The sequence below is a fragment of the Drosophila ficusphila genome, unplaced genomic scaffold, assembly GCF_018152265.1.
Source record: "Drosophila ficusphila isolate 14025-0441.05 unplaced genomic scaffold, ASM1815226v1 contig_198, whole genome shotgun sequence".
In the NCBI taxonomy this organism is placed as follows: domain Eukaryota; kingdom Metazoa; phylum Arthropoda; class Insecta; order Diptera; family Drosophilidae; genus Drosophila; species Drosophila ficusphila.
Window position 1 is genome coordinate 4381090 of NW_025064092.1, and position 20474 is coordinate 4401563.

General features: G+C 39.7%; 2 protein-coding genes across 2 annotated transcripts; one reads left to right on the top strand and one right to left on the bottom strand.

The window, feature by feature from the left end:
• The first annotated feature begins 1279 nt into the window (after positions 1-1279).
• Positions 1280-3890, top strand: LOC108094463 (N-acetylglucosamine-6-phosphate deacetylase). Its single transcript, XM_017195048.2, has 4 exons — positions 1280-1650; positions 2583-2851; positions 2985-3525; positions 3587-3890. The coding sequence occupies exons 1-4, from the start codon at positions 1392-1394 to the stop codon at positions 3766-3768; spliced, it is 1251 nt and encodes a 416-aa protein (XP_017050537.1). The 5' UTR covers positions 1280-1391; the 3' UTR covers positions 3769-3890.
• Positions 3891-4074: 184 nt separating this feature from the next.
• LOC108094472 (ras-related protein Rab-10) lies at positions 4075-7201 on the bottom strand. Its single transcript, XM_017195060.2, has 4 exons — positions 7019-7201; positions 6371-6570; positions 6209-6298; positions 4075-5584 (listed from the first exon to the last, which is right to left on the bottom strand). The coding sequence occupies exons 1-4, from the start codon at positions 7143-7145 to the stop codon at positions 5387-5389; spliced, it is 615 nt and encodes a 204-aa protein (XP_017050549.1). The 5' UTR covers positions 7146-7201; the 3' UTR covers positions 4075-5386.
• Between the last annotated feature and the right edge of the window lie 13273 nt (positions 7202-20474).

Genomic DNA, 20474 nt, shown 5'->3' on the forward strand with positions numbered 1-20474 from the left:
GCAACAGCGCTGCAATTTGTATTTAAAATGTTGGCCATTGTGGATTAGCTGAGACAGAGGAGCAGCCAGGAGCACGTCAAAAACAGGACACTCGAAGAAATTGTCCATCGGTGATCCAAAGAACAACAGAGAACATTTAAGGACATTTAAAATGTGTTTATATAATTCGAAAGTAGCACACTTTTGAATATTGATTACAGTTTAGTAATGCGGTGTTAGTGCAAAAATAGCAATATAATAACAGCACATGAAAAGTTCAAAAAGATTATGGGTTTGCTTGTACATATTTTATTCCTTTTTTCAAATTTTTGTGACACCCCAGATTTTGTTTTTAATTACTGTAATGGTATTTCTCTTTCTAATAAAGCGCAATGTAAGCATAAAATGTTGTAAGAGACAACGCCTCTCCCTTCACTTTTGTCTAAACTTTTAGAGTCTAGGCTTTTACACAATTTTCTCTTTAACGAATATAACTGTTTTGAAGTCTCTGAAAACTCTTCAAAGCAACAAAGTAATAGGCATTGCCAAAAGTTTTCCCTAAACCTAAGAAAACAAACTTGTTGAACACAAGTTTTAAATTACAAACTACATTACTAAATAAGTCCTTTCTTTACGGATCATTGATTAATGTAACTTGCATATTTTTCAGTGTACTTACTCACCTGAAGCTTTTTGTTGTTGCTGTTTGGGTGCCGTGTCGCTATTATCATTTGAATTTGCATTTTCGGCCTGCTCACTGTCGGCTTGTTGGGTAAATATTGCCATTTTATGCAGCGTCCACGAGATGCCATCGAAGGAGGCGACAAGGAGTGCTGAATATGGGGAAACGAGAAGGGAAACGTTTCTCCGCATGCATTTTCCCCATAAAAACAAATTGCACGGGCCCCTGGGCACAAGGCCGCGCACAATATTTTAACAAGAGCTTGCTCTTTTGCACTTAAAATTTAGTTCATTTATGTTATTTAAATTTAAATCTAATCGATAACGATTGGCGGTAATCGAGTGCATCCGCGTGAAAGCTGCGAGCTACGAAATACACACAAGCTAATTGGAGATGTCATTTCTCACTGCCTATATGTAGCTTAATCCGATGTTAATCTTTAAGCTTTATAACTTAAGTTATAAGTAAATAATAGTCACATATCCTATACCCAGTCAGATATATTTGGTTCCAAATAAGTGCATAACACCATGGCACATAGATATGTGAAAAAAACGTTTATCCATATGTAGCTAAATCTGGCTATAAAATGGCTGAGCTGCTCGCACTCCAGCTGATAATTGAGTTCGTTTTTTTTGTCGCTTTCGTTTAGTTTAAGTTTGTGTTTTTATTTGTGAGCCATCGCTCATTCCGCCCGGATCGCCAGCCCCGTCCCCGCCCTCAGACCTTAATGCACGCCCGGACGAAGCGCACCTGCGAGGAGGATGTGGGTAAATCTGGAGATCCGGAGGGGAGCCCCCGCCTGTTGCAGTTCACCAACTGCCGGCTGGTACGTGGCCACCGGATCATCCACGACGATCTGTGGGTTCGCGACGGACGGATCGTGAATCCGGAGCCCGTCTTCTTTGACGAGCAGGTGAAGTCCCACTGTCGCATCGACTGCGGAGGAGCCATCATCGCCCCCGGCTACATTGACCTTCAAATTAACGGTGAGTCCATAGAAACAATAAATTCAAATTCGATGTTTTGGTTTGTGCATATTATCTAGATACAATATGGTTTTAATTTAACTGTTTAATGTGTGATTTTATGCACATATAAAAGTATACAGATAAATGCTGACGATATCGTTCTCAATTTGGCTAATTAATAGGTAATTGTGTATCTTAGAAATATTTCTACCCGTTGGTCTCTGGGTATATTTTCTAAACGTACATTTTTAGATTTTTAGAAATAATATAAATTGGAAATAAATTTCAAGTAATTAACAAAGAGATAACGTTTTCATATATTGTAAGTTACCATTCTAATTAAAGCAATGAGTTTAGGTTTGGATGTGTTAATAACACATTTCGTATCATTTTTAAAAGATGGAAATTCGACTTTTATTCAATCTGTTTTTTTTATTATATATACAAAAAATATGAACCATTTTGGGCAGCGGTGGTACCTTTCCTAGGCATGGAATACGCTATTGAGCTGCTATTCCGCCTATGATCGCATTAATTGGCACTTTCGCCGAGGTCCAATCAGCCTCCAAGGTCGAAGGCGCCTCTGTTCTATTTGCCCGTTAACGAGCCGCAATATGGAGCACTCGTAATCGGAGCGAGTTAATCTTATCGTGACTTCAGAGGCCCCAAGCAGCAGCTCAACCGCAAGTGGAATACAGTGGGCATTTGCATCGGAAACCCACTGTGGTTAAGCTAAAGCCTTCAAAGGCGATAAGCTGGTTCTTTGTCTTTCAGAGACAAAGGAGTAGATGCAATAAAGATTTTCTGTTGATTTGCATTATCTATTTCAAATGAGTTACAAAAACATTCGATTTCTACGGTAACATTTTTTTTATATCTCCAAAATGTTATTAATGTGGTGTACCGTATTCACTTTATAGAATTAATATTAATTATTAATTGATTTACAGGTGGCTATGGCGTAGACTTCTCCTACGACACTGAGACCATCGAAGAGGGCGTGGCGACGGTGGCTCGCGGTCTGGTCAAAAGCGGGGTCACCTCCTTCTGCCCCACACTGGTGACCTCGCCCAGCGACAGCTACCACACCATACTGCCACGCATTCCCACAGCAGTTCCAAAAGGAGCTGGAATCCTGGGCATCCATGCCGAAGGTCCGTTCATCAATCCGCAGAAGAAGGGTGCCCATCCGGAGAACTGCATACAGACTATTGATAAGGTAAAAACTATGATCATTGATTGATTTCATTAATCAATTAACTTTTTTCCAATGCAATGATTGCAATAATTCAATCTCACTATTCTTACCTTTATCTAAATTCCTGTTACCTGTTTCCAAATTTCCTCACCAGGGACTGAGCACGTTGGAGGGCACGTACGGCTCGTTGGAGCGCATCAAGATCGTCACCCTGGCGCCGGAGAAGGTCACCGATCCGGAGGTGATTGGCCAGCTGGTGGAGCGGGGGATCACCGTGTCCCTGGGCCACTCGATGGCCTCGCTGAGCGACGGAGAGCGCGCCGTGCAGCAGGGAGCCACTCTAATCACGCACCTGTTCAACGCCATGCTGCCGTTCCACCACCGCGATCCCGGTCTCGTGGGCCTGCTCGCCTCGGACGCAGTGCCTCGCGGTCGGACCGTGTACTTCGGGATCATCGCGGATGGAGTTCACACGCATCCGGCTGCGCTGAGGATCGCCTATCGGACGCATCCGGAAGGCCTCATCCTGGTCACAGACGCCATTTCGGCTTTGGGGCTGGAGGAGGGCGTCCACCACATCGGACAACTGCCTCTGCAGGTGAAGCAGGGCAAGGCATTCATCGCTGGCACGGAAACCCTTTGCGGCAGCATCGCTCCCATGGACGAGTGCGTGCGGATCTTTCAAAAGGCCACGGGTGAGTGGAACCACACATGATCCTTCCTATTGGATCTAATAATTGTCCTGCTCCCTTGCAGATTGCTCCGTTGTTTACGCCATTGAGGCGGCCACGCTGCATCCGGCAAAGTGTTTGAAGATCGAAAAGCAGAAGGGCACCTTGGACTTTGGCTCGGATGCGGACTTCATTCTCCTGGACGACCAGCTCCGGGTGCTATCCACCTGGATAGCGGGATCATGTGTTCATCGGCCTGGCAAGTAGTACATTGAATGTACGGCTTGCACGAGTGCTAAACTGATTTTATTACCTGACACAGGATGTATTTTATACCCAAAGTTCTCCAATTAAATTGTTAAATTATACATTCCAAGTTGAAACATTAATCGTTTAGTGAAATTTTCTTTTTTTCCTTTCTTTGTAATCAAATCAAACACAATGATTTCAAGCCTTCTGACTAGATAACAATATCTGACTTATAAGCATATGGTAATAGTTTAGGATCGATAAAACCAATATCACTCAAATCAATACAACTCAAATTCCATTCAGCCATAGAAAGACGTTCGGTTATGTGACATGGTTTAGTTTGTTCATTATATTTTTTAATCGGTAATTCATTTGGTGTAGACAACTAAACTAAATCCATATACAGTTACAAATAATGGGTTTACACGAAAAAAAAATGTAGTATAAAATTACAAGGAGACAGGAGGCGAGCGCACGGCACGATGGTGCGTCGAGTGGGCGGGCTGGGCGGAACCCGCCTCCTTTCTGCGGATGCTACATGGCGTGCGACGTCCTTACACATACACATACATGGAGATATACACGCCCCCTAAGTGTGCACATACACATCTATATATATATATATATTCGGGCGCAAGTGCACATAAAAAACGATGCAATATATGGTATATAAATATACATATATATATATATATATAGGCAATAATCAGAAAACAATTGTCGGAACAGATGGAACCCTGAACCCTAAGCGGCTGCAGAGCGTCTACCCCGCGACCCCTAGCTAACCCGGTCGATCTTGAACTGCTCGCTGGCTTAGTATCGAGAAAGAAAGCGAAAGCAAGCTAGGTATATATGCTATATACTATCCGATGTATAATATGTATAGGTGTTATTTATATCTAGGCTGAAACGCAAAACAAAACAAAACACTAAGTGGGGGAATTGGGGGGCTGGTCGGCAGGGAAGTGCGAGTGATGGCGAACGAACTGAGCGAACGTCTGAGTACAGGAATCGTAAGACTATATGTATATCAAAAGTTACGTTACAAAAGTTGCTTATGTCTGCGTCTTTGCTATCTTAATCGTTTCGCTTCGTTTCGTGTTTTTCGTGTGGCTGGACAGTCCGTGGAACCACCGATCTTCTCTACTGGCCACGCTAGCTAGCTGCTCGAAATGCCAACAGGTTGCTCCTCCTACTCCGCCTGCTCCTCCTTCAAATGCTGTGTGTGCGTCGACTAACGTGGTCGTGTTCCAACGGACTGCCAACGTCCGGGACTTTGTAAAGTTGCTTCCAAATGGTTCGTATTACAATATCTGTGTTAAACTTTAGGTAGGTTGTTTCTGTTGCTTGTTCCATCTGCGTATCCTCGTAATAAGTAAGTTCCCTCCGTGCGAGTGACCCCGGTTGTATTGCTTTGTTTCCCTTTCCTTTCCTTTCCTTTTTTTTGTGCGGAACAGTTTCAGAAACCGATCCCCACCGCACTCCATCTCCATCTGCATCTCCGTCACCATCTATTCACCTCCGCATTACAATCCAATTCGATCCGATCCTAATCCAATACCAATTCCATCCTTTTTTGCCCAAGCACAAACCGGGCCAAGCCACGCCCCGTTCGCCTTCTTTTTGCGCCGTTTTACGCGCAGCACTTGCTGTAACCGGGCGCCTTCTCGTTGTTCCGTCGGTCGATGATCACACGCTCCGGGTTCTCCGCCGACTCCCTGCCCGACGTCTTGTCCAGAATGGCCTCGGCCAGCTCGCAGAACGCCCGCTCGATGTTTATGTCCGATTTGGCGGATGTTTCCATAAACCGAATGCCATGCTCGCGGGCAATCTAAATGAATGGCGAAAAGGCGGAGAATGGGCGAGGGGTTTAGACTTCGTAAACAAATTGATCAAGCAAGCGGAGAGCGTGTGCGATCATTGAAAGGCAATCACAATAAATAACCTGATTGGTTCTACTCTAAATTGTGTGTCTACGTCTTCCGGGAATAGTACTTTGGTCTGATTAACTTGCAAGTTAAAATTCATCTTTTTATTTGTCGTTCTATAAAACAACAATCAATAGTTATATATTCGTTAGTACTGAGTACACTCAAAACCTGACAATTTTCAATTTTATTTTCTTTTTGATAACTTGTAAGATCTTCAAAAGATCCTAAATCTCAAATAAATTTGCCGATCTTATGGTTGTAAATCTTGCTTTCATATGAAGATAGGAATGTTGTGAAACTTTTAAAGGGAAATAAGAGTAAACCATAGATAAGATCCCTAACCTAGGTTATTCATGTTTATATGGAAAGTACACTAAGCATTTGACAATAATAAACGTTGTTCAAGTGTTCAACATCCTTGAAGAGGATGCCACTTCCTTACTACCATTATCTAATCTGCTTTGCAAATACATATATGTTCTAGGCACTGATCCCTGATCTATTTCTGGATGGAAGATGCTCACCGCTTCGCCGCGCTCCTTGTTGACCACCCGCTTGTCCGTCATGTCGCACTTGTTGCCCAGGATCATCTTCTCCACGTCCTCGTTAGCGTGCTACAATTTGAAGTCAAAGAAACCGATATGTTAGTCTATGAAAAGGTCATAATTAATTCGAAGATCACCCACCTCGTCTATATTCCGTAGCCATTTTACTATATTCTCGAAACTCTTCTCGTTCGTTATGTCATAGACGAGCATTATGCCCATGGCGCCCCGATAATACGAGGTGGTTATCGTGTGGAATCGCTCCTGGCCGGCGGTATCCCATATTTGCAGCTTGATCTTCTTGCCGCGCAGCTCGACTGTTTTGATTTTGAAATCGATGCCTGCGAAATGGGAGATATTGAGAACATTGTTAGTGCGGAATAACAAACGCAGTGGCGAATCAATGACGTCACAGCGACGTTATCGATTCGATTTGTGGAACTTGAATTTTGGAGCTCGGCAGCCCCGCAGTGATATCACGATGATTCATCCGCCAAGAGCGTACATTCTGACTGAATGTTTGCACGTCTATTTTACGTGCGTTCATTTTGATTTAGGGTTCTATGATTAAAGGCGGTTTTTTGCAGATTTTTGAAGGCCGAGGCCGAAGGCGATCGCAGCAAGCAGTGCGTCCGCCAGTCGATAAGGCAGTGCCACGCCCAGTCAAACACACCGACACACACACACGCATCCACATACACACGCATATCCTGGCTGTTCAGCTGACATGTGCATGTGTGTGCGTACGATGGGGATACATTTTGGCCTGTGCAAGGTGCCGTTACTCACCGATGGTCGATATAAACGTGGACGTGAAGGCGTCATCTGAGAAACGGAACAATATGCACGTCTTTCCCACTCCTGAATCGCCGATCAGCAACAGTTTGAAGAGCAAATCGTAGGTTTTCTTTGCCATTTCCAGAACACACACACACGCACACGCACGGACGCAGGTGACAAATGGTATTACTAAAATCGACTGCTTCTATCGCCGCGCTTATCGATGTTTAATCGATGCTATCGATAACCTCGAAAGCACATTCCGTGCTTAACATGTACACACTCCACAATTATTCAATCCATGCACCTGACTTAGTGAATGCTTCTCTCAACCTGAGTGAGGCACCCATTCGGGGCTCCAACCAATCTACATGGCGCTTTTGAAATACACATCGGATTTTTTTACTTTGGTCGCAAGGGCGCAGTTCAAAAAACATTTTTTTGTGATTTACAGATCATAAACAAGCTCTTTAATCAACATAAAAATGGCAAAGTTATTTAATTAGGTTTTAATTTAAAAATGTGTTTCAAAACACTGCACAAGACATTTGTAAAAATTTAATTTAAATTTTAAGAATAAAAAAATTCCAAAGTAACATAAGCTATGTGAATTTGAATGAAATAGAAATAAAAAACAAAATTCTTAGGGAACCAACAAATATACAGTTTCATGAGTTTAACCTAATCAATTAAATATGTTAGTGTCGGTCTGGGTACAATGAATTATGTTTAGTTTTACAAACAACAACTGGTAACATACACAAATATTCTTGAACCCAATTAAACCATTTTTTAATGACAAAGAAATGATTTAAAGAAAATAAGTCTGTATTAAAATTTTGTATGATCAATAACTACTTTATCTAGGTGGCGTTATTGGCGATTTAGCTCGTTTAAAATACTACTTGTGAAAGTTAGCCGCTAGAGGTCGTCAGTTGGCACCTGCTGTTCCCACTATTACCGTTAGTTGTGTGGGCGTTGCCATCCACATGGGATCCTCTTTTCTGATTGGCCCAAATGTGCATGGCTCTGCGCAAAGCAACAATTTCAAAATGTCAAAACGCTGGCCACGCCCCCATGTTTTTGAACTGTTTCATCTTCTTTCTTTTTCGTTGACGGCGCTGCTATTCGGAGCGCGCTCTTCTTCTTCTGCTCTCTCGAATATGTAGGTGTGTGTCTGCGTGTGTTTGTTTGTTTGTTTGCTTGTGCTTCGTTTGTCGTATAAGTGATGAGTCAATTAACCCAACATTCCTTTCCTGGAGGCCACATATTGCTTTAATTAAACAGACAAACAAAATTGCAGCAGCAACAACAATCGCACTACTTTTGCCACCATTTTGTTGCTGCTCCGCCCACCGCATCCTTCTACAAATTTTGACTTTTGCCAAATAAATATTTGCATTTATTTCCACACAAAAGCACACGAACGAACACACACCAGCGCACAAGCACAAGCACACGCACACATGCAACCTTGAAACAAAAGCAAGAAGAAGCTTCGTTCTGGGCTCTTAATTAAACTTTAATTACTTGTAATTAATAAAGTTGATTGATTTCCCGGCCATAAAACAAACGCTTTTTATTTGTGTTTTTTTTTATGTTCTTGCTGTTGTTGTTGTTGTTCGCCCTTGTTGCCATGTAGATAATGCACTTATAGATAATGAGGGCCTGACGATTTTTTGGAAATATTATATTGGTTCGGGCTGGTAAATATTCAAGTGGTACAGCATTCCGCCAAAAAATTATAGAGCTATTAAAAGCTTAAATTTCACTTCTGTAGTTTGGGGGCAGGGCTTATTTGTAGTTTGTTCTATAAAAGTTTACAACTGCACAAAGTAATTATTGTGCAAAACGTTTAGCAATTTAAGATACAGAAAATTTAACTGCGAATAAATGAAAACCGTTCCAGTAATGTGTAAAAAAAAATAAAAATATGGGTTTCCATTTTAGCAGAATGTTTATAGATTATTTTTATTTTGTGAGCAATCCTTTCACCCGATTGTCTAGACATCTTTTCACAACCTTGCAATGCGATTTCCAAACACTTTTCCAGCTAAGCTTCCCTTTTTAGCAATTAAAATCCCTTGAGCCGGAATCATTCCTGCATCTTTCTGTAATTATTTCGATGTACCCCAAACAGAACCCCCCAAATTCTACCTCTTCAAGCTCCAAGTTGGCCCCGAATGTATGCAGCAAATTTGCTTATTAGCTTACAAAAGTTTTAAGCAATTTCAGGGATTAACTAAAAACAGGAAGGAGCACCTCGGAAGCTCCAAATTCGCCGACAAGGACAGGATTAATTTAATTTTGTGTGGCTTTTTGCTGGGAAACTCTTTAAGAGAAATCGGATATAATTTAAGGAACATAATTGAAACTCCATAGCAGCGGTCAGTCGATTAAAACTAAAGTAAAATAAAATAAAATGGGTTTAGTGGACAAAGAAAATTAATATTTCTATCAAGGGGCATAGAAAGATCGTTTTTACGCAAAAAATTATACAATATTTGTATAATAAACATTGTATTAGTGGTACAAAATAAATAATTTATGTTGTGATTATTTTCAGTACAATGTATTAATGAGTAAATAAGACATTGAAATATGTTTCATTAGGTAACTAATAAAGGCTTGATTTCAATAGGCAATGGCTTCCTTTTCGGTTAATTTGAGCCACATATTTGGACTTTAGGTGGCTCACTTCTGCCACTATTTGTAGCCATAATTCTCCGATTTGCATCCAGACAAATTGCCGACTCCGGGGACACTCATTATCCTTCGTCCGCAAACATTTTGCTCAGACAACGATGATGATGATTGGATGGACAATGGCCGGAATGGGAACCGCAGCATATGCAGAGGGAAAGCAATCCGAATAGGGATTGAAGTAGAAGTAGGAGTAGGAATAGAAGTTGCAATAGGGATATATGGGTTCCTGGATGGGGCATGCAAATTGCTATGGCCAAATGCAATTGAAAGGAAGCGAAACAAAGGCCGCAAACACAAGGAGAAATAGATACAGAAGCCGAAGCCGAGAAATTTCCCCTTCTCTCCCCGGCTTTCACCCACTGCACAGTGGAAAATTGACAATGAAGGACGAAACAATGGGCCAGAACTGAAAACAAATTTTGCATGCAAAATTCAACAAACAAAAATAGCATTTCGAACACCGAGTGGCTATGGTACTGTTGAAATGGGAATAGGAATAGGAATATCGCACTCAATAAAGGATTTCCACTTCAATGTTTTTCGTGAAAAACACAATGGGTAAATAGGAAAACAAGAAAATACGAAAATGCCAAATAAATGGCTATGAAACGAAGCTGCAGAACGAATATTCGCTCTCTTTTTTCCCATCTCTTATGGCGAGTTGTATAAGCCGCAAACTTCAAATAAAGTGCGTTTCGAAAATGTAAATGAGCCCTTTTGGATTGATATACCAGGTACTTACCATAAAAAAAATTCATTATTGTTCAAATAAACTTATAGCTTTTATTTTCCAAGAAAAAGTTAAAAAGCAAGGAGATTTGTCATACCAAAAAAAAGTACGCCAATAAAGGAGTAAAAATAGTTTAGACATTCAATATGTTTACTCTTTTCTCTTACAAAAAATATGTTTATGATTATAGTATAAGTCCCCTGACATAATTGGAACTAATTTAAGTTTTATGTCAAACGTTTACCTTAACTTATTCCTGTTGCGAAACGCACTGTCGGCCGCCCACAGATGCACAAACAGATACGTAGGTACGGATTGAGATACATGGATGCAGATACATCTGCGCGACGCATCCACACTTGATCGACTTCTGACTTAACGCAGCTCGGGCGTTCAGAATGCAATTTAGCGAACCTCGCAAATCTCGCCGATGGAAGCGCAACAAAAAAAAAAAGAAACAAAAAGGCCAGGAAGATAAAGAAAATTGGGATATGGTAGGGCAATCATCAAATAAATATGTGAGTGCCTCTCCAGAGTCCTGAGTCCTTTATGCTTACCCCCACTCCTTTGCAGCTCGGCAGCGAATGTAAATAGAAGAGCAGGAGGACCAAACAAAGGGAGGAAAAAAAAAGAATGGAAAAAAGATGAAAAAATCGAGGCCCCGTCAAAGTCGAAGTCCTTTGAAGATATTTGATACAAATTGAAAGCGATGATCTGGAAACGTCGAGTTTCTGGAGATGGTATCTTCACAACGACGACGACGATTGTTTGTTTGGGGGAACTTAATTCGCCAGATCGATTGCGGTAGTTGATCTTTGGAACGTAATTTGCGCGATTTCCAAGTCTTCCAAAGGATTCGAGTTGGATTGGAGTTGATTCGAGTCGAGTTGGCCAAGCGCAGGGAATCGTGGATGAATGATTTCAACTCAGAGAAGGTGGCAGCGGCATCAGCGATTATGGACTCATTGATAGGAAACGGAGTTGTGAATGAAAGAATTCAAGATTAAAGCAGAGAAGGAGAATCTGATATCCACATAGTAGTATAAATAAGTTAACTATAAATAAAATAAAAGTTTTAAGTGCATTATAGAACACAAATGGAACATCTTTTTGGAACATATATAAAAATAATAACTAACTTCATTAAAAGTTTATAACACTGATGCAATAAACTCTTCACAACATATTACAAAAAAGTTAATAATATTATTTTTAAAACAAATGTTCTCTTCTCAATTATAATTTTAAAATTAACCATATAAGTTTTTTTTTTATCACCTTTCACATCCCTTTTGGCAACTTCCTTTCCGAATGATATTTATGGGAATCCGATCAAGCATCACTAATACCAATCATTTGCCATCTGCGAGTCCTCTTCCTCTGGCTCTTTCCAAAAAAATCCCCCCTACGAAAGTGCACCTCTTATTTTTTATAACTTCCGCTCGTTGGCCAACAAAAAATTGCATTAGGAAAAATCATTTTGGGCACGCATGTGTCCTGTGTCCTGCGTCCTGCGTCCCGTGTCCTCTGACCCTCGCCCACCCCTCTTCCTTTTGCTGTGGGCCCCCTCCGATTTTATTCGTCCCTGATTTGGTGTATCCTTTTGTTTTTTGCACGTCGCGCGCCGCCCGCGACGAATTGAATGCCATCAATTGTACATACTCGTATGCCCTCAACGTTTGGTCCTTTCTTTGGTTCCTTGGCCGACCATCTTGACTTCCTCTGTTCTATCACCTCCAAATGATTTTGATATCCTCTTCTTTAAGTGAGAAATTTGTATTCCAGACTCAAAAAAAAACACAAAACGTGCCCTGAATCAGTTACTGGTTAATATATTAAGTTAGATTCTTACATGAGTAATTAATTTTACTCAATTGCTAATGTATTTATTTGTGTCCATTTTTAGAGCTTTTTTTTATGTAAAATTAAAGTCCATTTCCTTTTTATTTTAGTACTTTCTTTTTGCTTTTAAAATTGAAATAACATTTGTGTGATAAAGTTTCCATTTGCAACAAAGTTTAGTCTAATATTATGTTGCATTTTCTTTTGTTGTAAAATCATATTACCTTTTATATAACTAGTTAACTACTCTTGATTCTTCCTTTTCAGTTTTGTGTTCCTTTTTTATATTTCGGGCTTAAAACTTTGATTCTTCAATGTTGCAACTATTGTTCACCTTCGCAGTAACATTCTTCATTTTTCATTACCCATTATAACTTTTTTTTTGTGGTGTCAGTATTGCTTTCATTGTTCATTATGAAAGAGTAAATGTAATTTTTTTTAACTAATACTTAATAAAAAGTTAATTCTCTGAAGAAAAATCTTATGTTTGAATATAAACCCTGTTCAAGGAGTTTGAGTATATTTTTTGTTTCCATTTGATTTATTGGACAGCCTTATATACCGAAGTGCAAAGGCTTAAAAACATATGCAATTTTTTTAAGTATTCATTGAATGAATTTTTGTTTCTGTTTACACAATACATCGAAGCCCAAAGAACTTCTATATTTTTTAAATAAATGATTTTGGTTTTAATATTTAAACATCCAATTCGGGTTCCAAGTGATAAAAGAACTCCTTTTTTCGTTCATTAAACTGTATGCATTTTTATTCTTGCTTTTTTTACGAGCGGCGAACGTAGCAATTATGTGTGAGTAGCATATACAAATGTATGTATGTATTTATGAATGTATATATGTATGTATATAAATGTCCGCGGAGGACGACGACGACAGTTAGTCTGGGCGAAGCGGCCATCATTTGGGATTAGTGTGTGTGTGTGTCCATGCGCGTGTGTATTTGACCTTTTGCATCTGCCAGAGGTCGCAGGGAAGTGGGAGGGGGAAGGGGAAAGGGGAAGGGGAAAGGGGAGAAACCATGCTCGTTACGGAGTCACGCTCGTTGCTGCTGCTTCTTCTTCATCATCATATTTTTCGACCCCTACTTCTATATAAATTAAGATCCCTAAATGCTGACAAAGGCCACTAATTCAATGGCAATAAAACGGATATTAAACACACATCGAACTCTGGCTACCGACGAAAGTCAGCCAGAGAAAAAAGGGAAAAGGGGCGGAGAGGGGGTATGATCACCCCCCATGGCTGATGATCACTATTCCCCCACCCCTTCTGCATATCTACACTACAACAAAATTGTAAAGTGTTCCCATATTGCATATGCTATTCCCTCCGTAACATTTCTTATGACACATTCTTTGTTGTTTTATTATAATATAATATTTAAATTGATCTTGATTTAAATATTTTTATCGTAAAACAATGCAGTTTTAAATATTGCATTTATTATTCTATGCTTAACATTTCAAAAACCAATTTCTACTTTTATTGAATTAAACTTGAAATAGCAGTTACTGTCGTATTATAATAAAATACCTATTACTGACATCATATCTTTTTTAACTAGTTCGCAGTTAAGATAATATTTCTTTAATACAAAATTCAACATTTTCTTTTTGTGTATCTCATTCTGTTTCTTTCGCCGTGCATCGTTTGCATTAATGAATTAAAAATTGGAAATTTGGGAAGGGGAATTGGTAGCTATGGAAAAATGCGTTCAACGGTTGCTTCTGCTCCTGCTCGCCCCAACATTTTTTTGTTGTATATTTTTTTATGAAAGAAAGAGAAAAATGTGGCAAGAAATCGTTGGGAGGTACCCTGTAAATTGAGATATTTATAGGTGGGCATGATTAGTTGGAGGTTGGCCCTCACATAAAGAAACTTAGATTCGTATTCAGCACATAATAAAGGCGAGTGCGAAACTTTTCTTTATCAATATCAGTTACAATTTTATTAATATGGGCTAATGTTATAAGAAAGTAATGTTCTTTTGTAACCTTCTGCATATGTACAGAATCCTAGGGAATCTATTGATCGAAATTGACCCTTCTTACCAAGCTTCCCCATCACTTTTTTATGACCCACCGTTCGAACCGATCACTAATTCATTTTTCTAATTTTCCAAATGTCCGAGAAAAAGGTGAACCGCAGTGTCTGTGTGGGGGTTATCGGAAATCGGAGAGGGGGGAGGGGGAGGGGTACCTCGATTCCAGAGGGTCCGATAGTGGCGATCGATTCATTATGTGCGGTAATTTATGTGCCGCTGTCAACTGTGAACAATTGCGCGGCTGCAACTGGTCTTCAGTCGCCCCTTGCCCTTTGCCCCCGCCCCCCTGATTTTCCCCACTCATTTTCCACTTTTCCTGTGCTGTGTTTGTGTCAAAGGTCACTCACATCGAATCAGGTGCATCCTCTCGCCGGATCGGGCCTCATAAATTAGCCATTACCAACCAATTATCAAGGCAGTCGTGGACAAAGGGCTGGAAAACTCCAGGGGGAAACCCCGGGAAAACGGGAGGGAAAACAGGAAGTTCTCGCCTCTGTGTGTCACCGCTCATTGTCCGCCCTCGATTGTTTCTTAAAGAGTCCCATTCTCGATCCGAATCCGAATCCGGTAGCCGACTATTTACTAACTCCATGAATTTGGCAGAAGAAAAATAATACAAAAATCCTATAAAATGTTTCAAGGTGTTACTACTTTCAAGTTAAAACTTTTAATAACATATAAACCAATTAATTATTTTAGTTTTAAAACCTTTCTTTAAAATGTTTCAATGTTGTATAGTGTAAAAGTGATGATTCCGTAAAGATTTCAATGCATTCATTTATTATAATATTTCTGCATTTATGGCTACCAAAAGTATATTTGCATATAATTAGCTAAATCTACTGCTCCTTTCTTTTTCATTTTTTTCCTTTTTTCCTTTTTTCCCCTTTTTTTTCTCGGTGTAGCTACTGTGCGTACACCACATGGGAATCGGTTTGATTCTTTCCGCAAAATGCGGCCAAAACATCGATGACAGGCGGAGAGAGGAAGAGGAAGGGGAAGGGGCAGGGGAGGGGGACACTAACAGGACGAGGGCGAGTCCTTGCGGAAGTTGACCGGATATTGAACAGTCTTTGATGCGATGGACGGGGTCCCGAGATGAGCACTTACAGGTGGGTGGTCCGCAAGTCCAATTCCACAGGATCTAACAGAATAATCACCGAGGAGTCACTGGACAGCTACCAAATTATTAAAGGTGCAAAGGATGAAAGAACTCCAATTTATTGCCGCAATACAACCTGAAACCTAAAGCAATATATTAAAAGGTTTTTGCTAAAAAATATTTGTTAGTTATCAGAAGTTCAAAGCTTAATCTTTTACATAATTTAAATAAGAACATATATTAATATTCTTTGGTGTACCTACAAATTTAAGCAATCCATTTTTTAATGAGCTCTGTTTCACGCAATAGTTAATTTATATTCCCAAAAGATGTTACCGAGCCTTGGTAAAATACCTTTTAATTGATGGGCTTCCCAAATTTTCCCAGAGATGGGAACAATTTCCCAGGCTTGGAAATGGCACCCGAACATCGTGTTCTATGTCGTACGCCCCGTGACCCCGACTGCCATTCTCCCATTAAACAAATCAAAAAGCATTAAACTTGACCGACCCCCTGGAACAAATCAATCAAATTCGGACAGAAGTAAAACAGATGCTGCTGCTCCGGAGTTTCCCCCTCGAAACTCCAAGTTTTGTGGCCAAGTGACTACCGATTCTGGCCAAGTTAAGGGCGACCACCCTGGGCGCACCCAAGCAAAAGTCCGGCAGCGAATCGGGGGGAGTTACGCCGAGGTATGGATATATATTCATACTTTTATATGGATGAGAAGGGGGAGGAGGAGGGGGAGGGGTAAGATGCAACCGGTCGCTGGTCCCGAGCTGTCTGCAGTTGGAGAACCTTTAGTCGCGACCCCGACTTCAGGGATTTTCTCCAACTTTAAACGACTCCGGCCTGCAGCTCGTGTGGCAAGTGTCTCGCTCTGTCCTTACACTGCCAAAAATAAGGGAGAACCTTAAGGTGAAGAATCAAAATCATATCCGCTGTTCAATTTATTTGTACAAAGTCCGATTTCATTGTTGTTAAATGAGGTTAAATTATGTTAAATAAAAATATAATGGTATTACCAAAGAAAGGTAAAATGCAATTAATTATCATTATTAAGCAAATAACCAGAACAGCAGTAATGTATATTATAGGAATATTTACTGTAAAAAAATATTCCATTTTTCTAGTAATTTTTTTGTATGTTAAGATTAATCAATTAAACAAATTAATCAATCAACATTAATGGTAATTAATATTGCATTAAAGGTATTGTAAAGTAATTATGGAGGTATGTAAATGATCTGCTTAGTAAGTTGTAGAAATATTTGTAGTTTTGCATTTCAAGGAAATATAGAAAATATTTACTTAATCTTTTTAGGTTCTATAAGTATTTTACCCAACTGTATTTTATTTACCCCTCACCCATCCCCTCGTGGATGCCACGCTGTGCCGCTTATTAATGACACACAATTTTTGTATCATTTACGGGTCACAATAATGTGGCCCGCTTTTCGATCGCTGCGTTTCTCCTCCAGCTCCGAGCTCCAAACTCCCAACTCCCCAGTTACCAGTTCCCAATTCTCGATTCTCAGTTGCCCATTCCCAATTTTTATATTTTGTTTTTTTTTTTGGGGCCTGCAGTGCACAGAAGCGCATTCTTTAAGCTCCCTGCCCGGCCATAATTTATTATGCGAGAAATCTTATTCACGTGACTTATTTGCTTCTGAATGCCGCCACAAGAATCGAAAATCAGCGGCCGTCTCTGAATCTGAATTTGAATCTGAATCTGAATCTGAATCCGAGTTCGAATTCGAATCGGAGTTTGAGTTCGGTTTCTGAACAGTGGACAACTTGACCGGATGACTCACCCGCGGAGGAACTGGGGGAAAAAAGGGAGGGACCCAGCTAGATAATGGCGGTCGCCTTGATGTGGGTCCGTTTCCAATAACAATTTCGATACCCACACACCCAGCGAAACGATCCCGCGAATCCCATTGGGGGGCACAATTCAGTCAGCGAAAAAAAAGCCCAGGGAAGTAGTTTCTTGTGACGACAGCGGCCAGGGATCACAAAATTGGATAGTTAATTCGGGAGAGATATTGGGATATTTATAGAACTGGAGGACACCAGGATGTGGGAGAAGCAAATAAATGGAGGAAATACTTTACATTCCTTAAATCATAATTTAATAGAGCAGAGGCGTGGCAAGGAAAAAGAAATCAATGTTAGGAAACAATAAATGAGATCAATGTAATTAATAAAATGAAATCAAGGTATGTATCATAAATCGATTATTATAATAAATTAAAATAAAATTGGTTACTTATCAACTAAAAATTTCTTCAGGAAATATAAATTTTAAAAAGAAAGGAAGCTAGCTTCGGCAAGTCGAATCTTATATGCCCTTAAGTTTCTATATTTTCGATGATTGTTATATATGACAGCTATATGATATAGTCGTTGAACCTCCAACGAAAATCTTAACTATGCGTACATCCAAATAATAAATTAAGTATTTCTATTCCTATACAATTTCATTTTATCTCGCCAAAAGGGCATTATAAAATTCGTTATCTTTTTACCTTCAGCTCGCCTTTCCGATTTAATATTACTTTTCTCGCTTTGCCTTTGCGCTTTGCTTTAATTTATTTTCATTTGGGGCCGCGTGCGATTTTTATGCTCATTTTTGTCGAAGACATTTAATGATCGCATATATAATTTGAGGGAATGCGCATATGCACAGCCCTCTTTCTGTCTCTTTCTCTTTGTCTCTCTCTGTCCCTCTTTCTCTCTGTCTGATTCCTTGGCATTATTGAAATGAGACTGTGCGGATCGGTGGGTCTTTGGATCTTTGGATGTGAGGATCCTTGGATCCCTTGGTTCCTCAGATGGGTGATGGAGCTGATGCTCCCCGTTCCTGGTGCTCCCCTTTCGCTGCAGTTGCTCATAATTTTATGGGAGCTGCTTCGGCAAATACACTCGCTAAATTTATGCACATTCCAGCTGACCCCCCGCTACCCATTACAGCCGTCTCCCCACTCCCCCTTTCCTTTCAACTCGGCCAATTTGCATACCGAAGGGGAGAAACCGACCCTTTTCGCAGTGACTTTTCAGTACTCTTTTTAAGGATTTTTGAAACCTTTGTAAAGTAGTTTTTATTCAAACTCATAATTATAATTGATAACTTATATTAAATATAAGAGAATTTAAAATAACATTAAACAGGTTCATAATTACTTGTAACATTCAAAAATTCAAAATAAATGAAATTTAATGTTTTTGTTCTAATGAATATGTATTAAATATGTTTAAATATGTTGTCTTTAAAATTGTTTTGGATATTTTAAAGAAGCATTATTAAACATAAATGTATTTTAAACAAACAAAACTTGCTAAGAAGTTCCATTTAACATTCTGTGGCAAATATTATAATACATATTTTATAAAAATTTTAAGTTTAGTAATTGGAAAATGATTTATGTGGGTTGGAATTTAAACAAACGAAAGGATTTTTGCATCTTCAAAGGCCCTTTAATCTTTCTTATTTAAAATGTGTAATCTTTCTGCCTTTTAAACCGTGCAAAGGCTAAGGCTCGTCCACGTTCTTTCAACCAATATACCCCAACCGAATTGAAAGGGTATCCTGCAGTATACCAGGTGCATGGATGGATCCCCCGGCACTAAAAAGGAGCCGCTCGCTCAGTTGGAGCTCTTAACAAATTTGTTCGGGGCAACACGCCCAAAAAAATGGCAACAACACAATCGGCAAGATCGCGAGGGAGATCCAATATGTTAACCCTACCCCGGGCACCCTGGCACTACCTTTAACCCCCCGCCTGTCCACATTTCTAATTACGAGCTCGTGTGCTGAGCTGCGTTTCGGTTTTTTCAGAAATTTTAATTTTTCTTTTTTACTTCTTGTGATTTTCAGTCTTATATTTTTTTTTGATTTTGTTGTTGGGTTCGATCTGTTTCGTTACGCTTCTGGTTTTTGGTTTTCTTTTCACTTCTGCGCTGCGGTGACAACATGAAGAAGAGGAAGAGCCAAGAGCAACATCTGAAAGGCCGCAGCAACAACAAACAACACAAACAACAAACAGGGGAAAAACAACACGAGAAAAGAAAAAAAACAACAACATAACAACAATGACAACGCCTTGGATAAGCTGGGTCAAATTAGGAAAAAGAACGAGAAGGGGGTGGGAAATGAAGGGGGTTTTTCGGTAGCCCGCCACTTGTAGGCGCGGCACTGATTGACCAAAAAGTCTGCCCCTTTTTCCACACTTTTTCCCCCCACCCCACACCAAATCCCATAATTTTTGACCAATATCCCCCTGTCCCTTTTCAACTTTTTTATCTGACTTACGGTAGCTGCAACATCGTTTTTTTCTTTAAGTGACCAAGATTGAAGGATGTTCACTTAAGGTGTGGCTCAAGAAGAAAAGGGGAAAACCATCTAGACAAGCTGAAGAGAAAGTGGAAAAGATAAGTTTGCTGGAAAAGTTGCCAAGAAAGGCAAGCCAATTCAACAGAATGGGTTCAACAAAATTTGTTATTGTATTTAAGGTTTTCATAAGAAATACAAAAACACTATATTTTAAGTGGTTATTCGGTTGTAATAAGACCAAAAAGTGACTTACAGCAGAACCAAAAACTTTTTTGAGCACCTTATGACCACAGTTAACGAGCCCTATCAATTTTTCGGACGATTAAAAAAAATTTATTTTTGGCCAATTTTCGCAATTTTCATAAGGGGTAACATCGTCATTTTTTGCGAAAAATGGCAAAATTTCAACTTTTTTGGGTGTTTATACCATCGGAATCAGAATTTTATCACGAATTCAACGATGTATGCCACTCCACATTTGGGAGAGTACTTTCTCAGATATTCCAAAAAAAACTGTTTTTTTTTTTTAGCCATTTTTTGTAGTTTTGAGCAAAAAAAAAACTTTTTCCATTGGTAATTTGTCTGTTATCTGGGCAAGAAACAACTTACACCCAAACAAAGTTTAGTTTTGGAAACTAGAAAAGCCCAACTATTCATGCCACCGAATGCAATTTAATTGTTATTTAACTGA

What these genes read in the sequence shown, in the direction of transcription:
- LOC108094463 (XM_017195048.2), top strand. Translation starts at nt 1,392, where the DNA reads ATGCACGCCCGGACGAAGCGCACCTGCGAGGAGGATGTGGGTAAATCT. An exon ending in CATTGACCTTCAAATTAACG is followed by an intron (nt 1,651 to 2,582) that starts GTGAGTCCATAG and finishes ATTGATTTACAG; the next exon opens with GTGGCTATGGCGTAGACTTC. An exon ending in GATCTTTCAAAAGGCCACGG is followed by an intron (nt 3,526 to 3,586) that starts GTGAGTGGAACC and finishes GCTCCCTTGCAG; the next exon opens with ATTGCTCCGTTGTTTACGCC.
- LOC108094472 (XM_017195060.2), bottom strand. Translation starts at nt 7,145, where the DNA reads ATGGCAAAGAAAACCTACGATTTGCTCTTCAAACTGTTGCTGATCGGC. An exon ending in GGCTACGGAATATAGACGAG is followed by an intron (nt 6,299 to 6,370) that starts GTGGGTGATCTT and finishes TTCAAATTGTAG; the next exon opens with CACGCTAACGAGGACGTGGA. An exon ending in ACAAGGAGCGCGGCGAAGCG is followed by an intron (nt 5,585 to 6,208) that starts GTGAGCATCTTC and finishes CCATTCATTTAG; the next exon opens with ATTGCCCGCGAGCATGGCAT.